The sequence below is a fragment of the Fulmarus glacialis genome, unplaced genomic scaffold (assembly GCF_000690835.1).
Source record: "Fulmarus glacialis isolate BGI_N327 unplaced genomic scaffold, ASM69083v1 scaffold30824, whole genome shotgun sequence".
Taxonomy (NCBI): Eukaryota; Metazoa; Chordata; class Aves; order Procellariiformes; family Procellariidae; genus Fulmarus; species Fulmarus glacialis.
Window position 1 is genome coordinate 45417 of NW_009207885.1, and position 9678 is coordinate 55094.

At 39.5% G+C, this 9678-nt stretch overlaps 1 protein-coding gene across 1 annotated transcript in view; it reads left to right on the forward strand.

Moving 5' to 3' along the window:
• The window catches only part of TM9SF3 (transmembrane 9 superfamily member 3), a 38877-nt gene extending 35959 nt beyond the window's left edge, over positions 1–2918 (forward strand). Inside the window, exon 14 of the mRNA XM_009576300.1 lies at positions 1559–2918. Coding sequence (XP_009574595.1) covers positions 1559–1626 — 68 coding nt within the window. The 3' untranslated portion in view covers positions 1627–2918. The remainder of the gene's footprint in view (positions 1–1558) is intronic.
• Positions 2919–9678: the final 6760 nt, after the last annotated feature.

The window sequence follows — 9678 nt, forward strand, 5'->3', positions numbered from 1 at the left end:
CCGCATTTGCTGGCCAGTGCAGTGGTTGTCATTATATTTATACAGCTTGAAATGCTATGCAACACAGAGACTGACTCCACAGGCTCTTTACTACTCCAATAGCATTGGAAAGATGCATCAGGTTTGCCTTGTGCAGATTTCCTCATTAGATATGAATGTTGGGCTTTTGGGGGTCTAAAAAACAAAATTCTGTGAGAGTTTAATGGCTGACCTCATGAATTATCTGAGCAGTCCCCAGGATTTAAAGAATTCTCCAGGTTCTGAATAAATCTGTGGTCAGCAATGCTAGCTGCAGGTATGGACGGCCTTAATTTCTAAAGGCAAAAAAACTTCATATTTTTATTGAAAAATGAAGTTTTGGCAGAAATTTTTTACCGCTGGTTAGGCTTTTGTATTTAACACGTCTTAGGCAAGTCTGGTGCATCCCAGATCACTGAAAATGTTGTTTCATGCTTTGTTCTGGGCTTTTCTTTATTGCTTCAGGGAGGCAAAAATACCTGTTTAGAGTCTGTTCTTTACTGAGCATCCAAGTGTTTGATGTTAGGACTTCTCTTACCTGTACTGAGTTATAGGCCCTCACTTCTCTATCCTTTTCTTCCCATATTTTATGATGTGTTATTCTGGCAGTCTGACAGCAGTTGTCTCCAATTCTTGCTTGATTTTTCAACTTCACTTCTAACCTGAGAGTTAGCCAAACTGACTTCCACAAGGCTGATTTACACTCATTTTGCTTGGAAGAGATTAAGGAGAAGCACTGGGGTATTCCCTGCGGATATCCTACCTACTGAGTCTGGCAAACCTGAGGTTCTGGGTTTGACCACGTAGGTTGCTGAATCTCTTTCTCAGAAGAGGTCTTGGTCCAGTGCATTTCTTTCATTTTTCTAGGTGTTCTTAGTCCTGCAGTATTTTGGGTTTAGCATAAACTGTTGCCCCTATCAAAAACTCAGTGACCTGTTCTTTTATTACTGCTATGACAATGCATACTCTGCTCATGACTCTTACTAATTTGAAAACCACAGGTTGCAATTTCCTTTAACTACTAACTGCTACTAGTTTAATCTCTTTGTACAGACCTCCTTGGAGTTTAAGACTCCTGGGATGGGGATCTATTATTATTTGTACCTTGTGGGAAGGAAAAAGCCATCTGCCAATAAAACACTCATCCAGAAGGCATGTAACTTATAATAAAAACCTGCCCTCCCATCCACCTTCCCTGCAGAGTGGGTGATTGTATGTTTTTTACCCTCTGTTCAGAAAAAGGGACCCAGTTATTGGCAGCGGTAGGGGGGCTGCTATATTTATCGAGGCCAAGTGAGCATGGCCTCTTGGTAAGATGGCTTAATGGATTTAGATTGCTAGACTAGAGGAGTTCTTGCCAGACGTTCACTGGGAGCATGGATAATTAGAGTTTGAGAACAAGTATTGCAGGTAAATAATTTTCTGTGTGCAGAGTGCATGCTTTATGTGACTTTCTGTTTAAGTGTGGGTGTTTTATATTGCTGGCTTATTTTGATGATCAGCTCTCTAACATATTCAACGTTTTTGGTTTATTTTGCAGGAGCTATTGGTTACATGGGAACAAGTGCCTTTGTTCGTAAAATCTACACTAATGTGAAAATTGACTAAGGAAATAAGAAAATTGAACTATGGATCAGTTCCTGTTTTCATGGGGATGAACTTGCACAACAAAAAGCGCGAGAAGAGATTTGGGTTTTAACACTGGGCACTATATGGGTCTCCATTTTGTGGATGGCTTAAAGTAACATCTATTTCATTGATCCTAGGTTCTTACTGACTGCTTTCTCCAACTGTTCACAGCAAATGCTTGGATTATATGCAGTAGGCATTACTACAGTACGTGGCTAATCTTCCCCCCCAAAAAAAAAAACCAAAAAACAAAAAACAAAAAACCTAGCTCATTAAAGATGAATAGACTAGCTCTCTTCAGTGAAGAGGACAAACGGTTTATTTAAAGCATTTGTTCCATTCAATAAAAAGAGGGAAACTTGGCTGCTAAAACTACTTGATTAGTAGTCTTCCTGGTACTTAACATTTCTAAATTATGTAAAAATGCTGTTCCAGAAAGATTACTCTTCTGATTTTTACTGCCATTGCCAGGATAGGAGGTATGTTTTATATTTTGACTCCAGGTGCTTTTTGGTTTATTTGCGATATCAACTATACCCTACACTCATTTGTTTAAAAAATAATTTAAAAATATATAAAAAACCCGTATGCATGTAATATATCAGCTATTGTTCTAGTTGGACCAACTTCCCTTTATTTATCTTTAAAGTAATATCCAGCTACATCTTAAATCCATCCAAAGAAAATACAGTCTGAAGACGGGATGTGTTCTCTGCAATGCAATTTACTGTACAGTTAGAAAGCAAAATGTTAAATGAAGAGGATTGTTTGTTTTTTAATGAACACTTTGAGGTCTAGATTAAAACAAAACCAACATTTTAACTGAATGTCTAAAGTGATTCTCCTTTTTTTCCAAGTTAGTCTTGCTTTTTTTTTTTGTTTGGGTTTGAATGAAGACTTTCCTTTAGACATTATACAAGGGGTAATAAGTGTATATAACATTAAATAATGTAACTTAGGTGTAGATCCCAAATGTATTTGGATGTACAGATTTACTACAGAGTACTTTTCTGATGATTCGGTGTAAAAATGTGTGAATTTGGGTGGCTTTTTACATCTTGCCTGCCATTGCATGAAAAGTTGGGGTTTCTTCACAATGTGTGTATGTCATGCTTTTCTGTTCTATTTCCTTTCTCAAGCTCTTACAGGAATTAAATTTGTAATTTAGAACATTTTAATTTTTGTTAATCCTATCTGGACACTTGTGTAACATCAAAAGCACAGTTGCTTTAGAGTGTTCAGAAAACTAAAATAAACTTTTCAGACAAAAATGTTCTGATTGTGAAAATAGATGAGTTTGCAATTGAAAATGTTTGAAAAGGCAATACTGCTGAACGCCAGTTTCTGTATACAATATTAGTGTGGTTTTCAAATATCAAAACCCCATGCTTTGAATTCAGAATTTGCTTACAACTGTATTGTACAATACAGCTCCAAAGTGGATGACCAGCCCAAAAAGATTCTTCTTGGCTGAACTGTTTGTGGAGAAATCTGTTTTGTGATCCAGCTAGTGTACTGAGAAAAGGGGGGGGGGGGGGGGGTAAGCGTGGACTGAAATAAATGGGCAAATAAAGGTTAAGTCTTTCTAAGATGACTGTGAATTATGCACTGGATTTAGCTAGAAATATCCTGAATGTGTTTGTGACAGTTTGAGTGCCAGTCAGCTTGATTTGATTTTTTTTTTTTTAAAATTTTTTGGCATCTGCCATATAGAGATGTTTTCATCAGTGTGGCTGTCTGAAATAGAGCACCTGCCATGGAGAAGGCAACTTCCTGAATTTAAAAAATGAGCAAAGTACTTGTATTGATTAGCATTGTATTGTCTCTGTATAAAAAGTCCTGATAATGCAGTAGCCACGACGAGAAACAACCATGCTTTGGCAGGGTCATGTTGGAGGTTGGGGGAACTGAACTTATAGGTAATAGTGAGAAGCAATGCATCCTGCTGTATATGGCTTCTGAAAAGTATTTGAGCTTTCAGCTCTGATTTACCTGGCCAATTTTAACCAATCTGTCAGAAAATAATTAAGTTTTGCTTCAAGTGAGTGGTTGGTGTAGCTGAACACTCTGCCGTTTAACAGAAGATAATTCTTTTTTTTAAAGTACAGGCTGATTTTAAGATGAGCTTATAGATTGGGTCAACAGTTAGTTTTCCTTTTTTCCAAAACATGGAGACTTAAAGCAAAGAATGGGTTTTGTACTAGTTCTTGCTAGTGCATACAGCTGTGGGAAGCCCTCTTTTCATCCATGTTCTTCTAAATCTGAAGTGAGAAGCCATTATCTTCACACAATAAATACATTAAGTACTCCACTGAGATACAAGTTTTTTAAAGGGAATGTTTTGATAATGGGTCTGTTTCTCTATTTAGAGCAATGCTATGTGATTAGTCTATCAGAAATGTCACTAAACCATTTGTGAATTTCATTTAATCACTTTCTAATGCCACAGAATGGTGGGCTGCCTACTTGCTTTCTCTATCCTCTGGCATTATTAGCTTTTGCATATCCAGATAGGATTGTATAGCTTTTAAAGTGACATTGAAAAGATACTTACTGCACAGGCATTGCTTTTGTTTCTGCAAGCACGTTCCTCTGGAGAAGTACTGTGTTTAAATAATTGACATTTTTATACTTCCACCCTAGCACGTGAGTAAGTTGGGGGTTTGTTTTGTTTTCCCCTTTCCTTTTGGTTTCTGAAGGAGTGCAAAATGTGACCAGTTTTCAACAGCTTGTCTTTATGGTTGCTGTTTGGGGCAAGACATATTTGCCCCCCAAAAACTGTGGATATAGATTGAACCATCTTGCTTAATAGAATTCGGAAGCTCTCTGCTTAGATGATGTAGTCCTTCCTCTTTTATGGAAGAAATAAAGATCTTACAGCCAACACTCCTCTTTCCATGGTTGTTTCTTAGGAATTTCTGGTTCTTGAATTGAAGCTTTTTGATAACTCTTCAGCTGGCCGCTCAGTGCTTTTCTTCCCACTTCTGGTACAGAGGCCAGAGATTTGGGTAAATAGTTGTGTAGCAATAGCCAGTCTCGATCAAATGCTTTAGATAAATAAAACTTTAAATCTTTTCAATTGAGGCAGAGTGCACATAGAATGCACCTCTGGTACTTCATGTATGGGAAGTGGTGAACGCTGGACTGGAGATAATGGAGACTGGAAATAAACATTACATTATGCTCTTTTTTTTGATGTCTGAATGTTTTGAAGCAACAGTGTCTATTAATTCCTCTCCAGACTTACATTCCAAAGTGTGTAAAAGGCACACAATTAAATTGTTTTATGTATGATAGACTAGGTGTATTTCTTTAGCAAGTTTCAGGTTAAAAAAACAAAAACCTAATACTTTTTACACTTTTGGTGCTAAAACTGGGTAAAATCACTGTCATTACTGCAGAGGTAACACAAATGAGAAAGTTACATTTTGCTCTGGCTTCAGCATTGCTAGCATCTAGCCAAATTTGCCCAATGACGTATATATACACAGCTTCACTGAAGATGGCAAAATTCCATAACTGTGAGTGCATCAGCAATTTCTCCCCTGGAATGTGTCCAAAAAGCATAAGCTTAGGAAAAAACAAGTCTCCTCTCCAGCCTGTGGACAAGTAAACTGAATTGTTGGAGATAGAGTTGAGGGGTCCTCTTATCTTGAATTAATTCTCAACTGTGCAGCTTGTGGTTCATTTTAAGAATCGGTTGGAACTTCTGGCTTGGAGAAGGATTCCATTTTTTGATCCCTTGGATCTTTTCTAGCTAAATGCGCTACGGTAGCAGCAGTCTTGCAATGGCTCTTAGTACTGCTGCTGTCTAAAACAACTGTCTCCTACCAGGGTTAGCACTGAAGTCGTGAAAGCCATTGATATTGTTGGACCTCTGCTGGAATAAAGCCATGTTTTAAAATTTTGAAGCAGCGCATTTATGGCTTGCATTCTTCAGGAGCCTCTTTTCTCAAAAAAAAAAAATGTTTTGATGCCATTTGTTTTCCAAAGGCAGAAGTATAGAAATGAACCTTGCAAAGGAACGTGTGCTTTTTTGCTAAATAGCTTCAGTGAGAAAATTTTTCTAATTTTCCGAGGAGACATCTGCGTGTGAATTCTACAAGTAGTTCCTCACATCTCACAGTTTTTTCCAGGAGGTGCTTTTTCAGTTGGGGGAATGGGCTGTTACAGTATTTACTTTTATGACCAGTTCCATGGTTCTGAAATTTTTCTTCAATTTTTGGGTTATGGCATGTGGAACAACAACAACAAAAAAAAAAAAAAAAAAAAAGATGGGAGAACCTATGGATCTGGAGGGCTTTGTGCAGTTCCAGTAAATTCAAGCAGTTCTCAGAGAAAATCGCAGACACTCAGTTGGGAAAATGATAAGAAAAAGTTGGTTTAACTGGTGGACTAACCTACTTCAAAGGCAAGCCTCTGGAGACATTTGCTGTTACAGTATCATTTGCCCCTAGCCCCATATCAATCAATTACGGCCTTTTCATTTTCATCGGTGTATTTGCCATGGTGGAAGGCTTTTGCAATAAACCAAGGATTCGTCTGTCATGAGCGAGGGAGCTGATGTTAGTTGCTACTGGCATTTTTGGCTTTTTGATAGGTTAATTTTCTCACCAGCTCCTACTAATACAAAACAGAACAATATGTCAAATATCTCTACCATGCTGAGACTTCATTTCTCACAGAAAACAAACACATAGGAACTTTCCTTACTTTCTATATGGAAGATCTCCTTCAAGACTTTGGGCTTGGAGCATTCCAAAATATAACTATGCGAGTTCATACTTCTCCTTCAGCTGGCGTCGCATGGCTACAGCATTCCAGAAAATACATGCTTTTTTAGAATTGGGAGTTTATGTGCAATGAACAAAATACTTAATTTTACAGAACTGTTCTTTTAGGGGGGTTCTATTACAAAATAGTCTTAACTTAGAAATAGACTCTTCTAATATTGTGAGACATGCTTACTCATATGATGCAGTAGTTACTTTGACAGATTCCAGTTCACCAAAGCATAGACTTAAGCCCTATAAACTTGAAATACTATGCTGGGTCGCTGCCAAAACGTCCAATCTCTATGTCTAACAAGCTGACCAAACTAGAAATACATGCTACAATTAGGCACCATGCTGTGAAATTTTTTTCTGAAGGCTGTGCGTGGCAAGCTTTAACTTGGTTTCTGAAAAGTTTTGAGTGCTGTAGTAACTAACTGTTTCTGAGAATCTTCCAAACGTGGCTGAGAACATCACATGATACTGAACTCAAGGAAGCTTTTGTGGCTGCTCATTCTCATTTCCCAAAGGTTTGTCTCAGAAATTTCGGAGTTGTGTCATGTACTAAAGCACTAGACAAGGCATGGTGGTTTTCTGGGCTACTAGAGATGTAACGCTCCCTTTGAGTTCATTTTATGCTGTTTTTTTCTTTCTGAATCCCTACAGTCTTGGTTTAGCCCTATCACTTTATTGGGCTGAGAAAAATGGATTACATTATTAGCTTAGCATGAGGCTTTTCTTGCTTTGCTACAGAGGAGTAGCTATAAGAATGGAATGGAAGTTTTCTCCTCATTTCCCTTCTAATGTCTGACCAGGAGTTGGCAGGTGAATTAGTGAACATTACCTGCTGTTTGTTTGAAAAAGAGATACGACAGTTTTACAGAGAGAGATACCCATTTACCTGCAAGCATTGGAGACACTTACAACAAAATGTTGAAGAGATGCTATTACGTTAACTTCAGTTCTGCATTTGGACTCTGCAAAATCATTTTTGTAATTTGAATTGCTTAGCTGAAAGTTCATTTCTTGCTGAGAATTTTTTTTCTATTTATCTCACTACTACAAAGTGATCAAATACCCACCTTTGTCTGAAGCTGAAATGTACCACATTTTTGTATATGTATAGTGAAATAAATAACGAAAAAGGAAATTACTATTCCTGGTTTTAGCGATCTAAAGAGTGACATGTAAGACGAACCTAATTTAAAGTATTGCTTGCCTAACGAAGGGCAATATCTGCATGGTCTGTGCCATAGCCAGCTGTGTGATTTGGATGAAGATGTTACTACAGATAAATCTATGTGCAGAAATCCTGTGCAGAAACTGTGATTGGGAAACTCCTCTAAGGCAATTCTCCCTGAAACAGCATCGCAGCTTTTTTGACAGATTCATTAAATGCTACCCACTGTTGTGAAACAGCCTAAACTCAGGTAGCATATCCTATCGGGCTCTGTAAAGAAGACCTGTGGGTGCGCAGGTAAATGCAACTATCCCATCTTTGTCCCATAGCAGAGGCTTGGAGAAATGTTTTTACTTTCCCAACCCATCCCTTTGGGGAAAGAGAGAAAAATTATTTAAGACAGATTTTTTCCTACAGCAAAAAATTCTTCAGAAAGACCAGTGGATTCACCTTAAAGACTTTTGAACTCAAGAGGTGCTTTTCCAAAGGTGTTCCCATGCCCTCCTGCTTAACCTTGCAGCGGAGATCACCAAAGCCACCAGCTTTGCTCCATGCTTCCCAAGCACAAGTGACTCCTGTATGAACCCTGAAAACAGATTTTAAGTGAAGTAATGAAACATCGGTTTCACGTGCCTCGGTTTGGGAACCAGTGGTCAAGCCAGAAGTCGTACTTCCAGATAAGACAGATTTCTCCCCCTGCCTCCCACAGCTTGGCTCTGACTACAGCTCAAAAATACTCCAGAAGTAGCTTGTTTTTCCTCGCACAGTTGAAGGATTGCGGTAATGCTGGGAAAATGTTTGGTGCTTTTTGAGATGGGATGGCTTAAAATCCTGTCTGCTGCTACTCTGGTGAACAAAAAGGAATTTTCCAACCATGGGTTACTTACTCCGAGCTTCCTGAAGTGTCACTGCTTGTGTCCTGTATGACAGGACTGAGTTGTTAAAGGTATGTTGAGTTGTTAATGCACAGGTGAATGTGCCTGTGACTGCAGTGTGCTATCTGAACAGTGGATTTCAGAACCCCTGGAACACATCTAAGCACGTACATGTCAGCACCTTTAAAGATTCCTTTTGGGTAGGGAATCATTTAGCCTTAGGTGAGATATTTCCTGGGTGGCAATGCAATAAACTTGATAAAAAAGAACGACCCACCCCCAACCTACTACAGGAGAGACTAAAATGAGTGATGGAAGGAAGAGAGAGCAGGGGTCAATATTCATTTTATCACCTGGATTTGTCAATGGCAGTGGTCAAGCTGGTGAAGGAGGGATGTTCTAAGAGAGGTCAGCTCTAGGAGTGATAAGGGGAGTCGAGCAATAGGCTGCTAGGTAAAACCAGATGGAGAAAATGGGCAAGAGGAGCTGGGGAAAGTGAACAGGCTTCATCAGGGTGGGAAGCCTGTAAGGGCACCAACAGCTTAGATGAGCCTTTGATAGAGTGTCATGAAGCAGAGGGAGGGTGATGGCTCTGCAGAGCGCCCAGTGGTGCCTGTAGGTGCACGGCACATTGGGCTAAACCTGCAGCAGGGGTTGGTTCCTACCAAAAAGGAAGCAATGAAATACGCCTAAGCAGAAGTGAGGGGTTCTGGAAACGCAGAGGGAAGAGGAAAGAGAACGCTTTGGGTTGAGAGATGTGCTCCAGGGCTCCATCTGCCCTTGTAGTGGTGATGTACATGGAGGAAGAAATACCTTAGATGTTTGGGGAGCTAAGACCAGGAAATGAAATCTCTGCTTGTAAACCTGGAGACAGCTGAGGAATCCACAGCGGGACAGGCTCCAAAGGTGTGGTGCCTCAGCCACCTTGTTAGAAGATTTGATGGACCCAAGTGTTGGCAAGAGGGAAGAAGCAGGTCTTGTGGAAAAACTAACAAACCTGTGTGTTGTTTTGGCCTCGAAACATGTTGTGTGCAGGGATATTCCATCAGTGCTAAGTAGCTCCCACATAGCTTTGCTCATGGATGCTGTTCAGAAAGAGCTGTGTGCATTCTTGCTCAGTGAGGCTTGAAAAGACAGTGGATTTTGTTTGCATGTGTTGGGCAGGAGGGGATTCTGCAAAGCAAAAGGCTGCCTTTGACAGCGA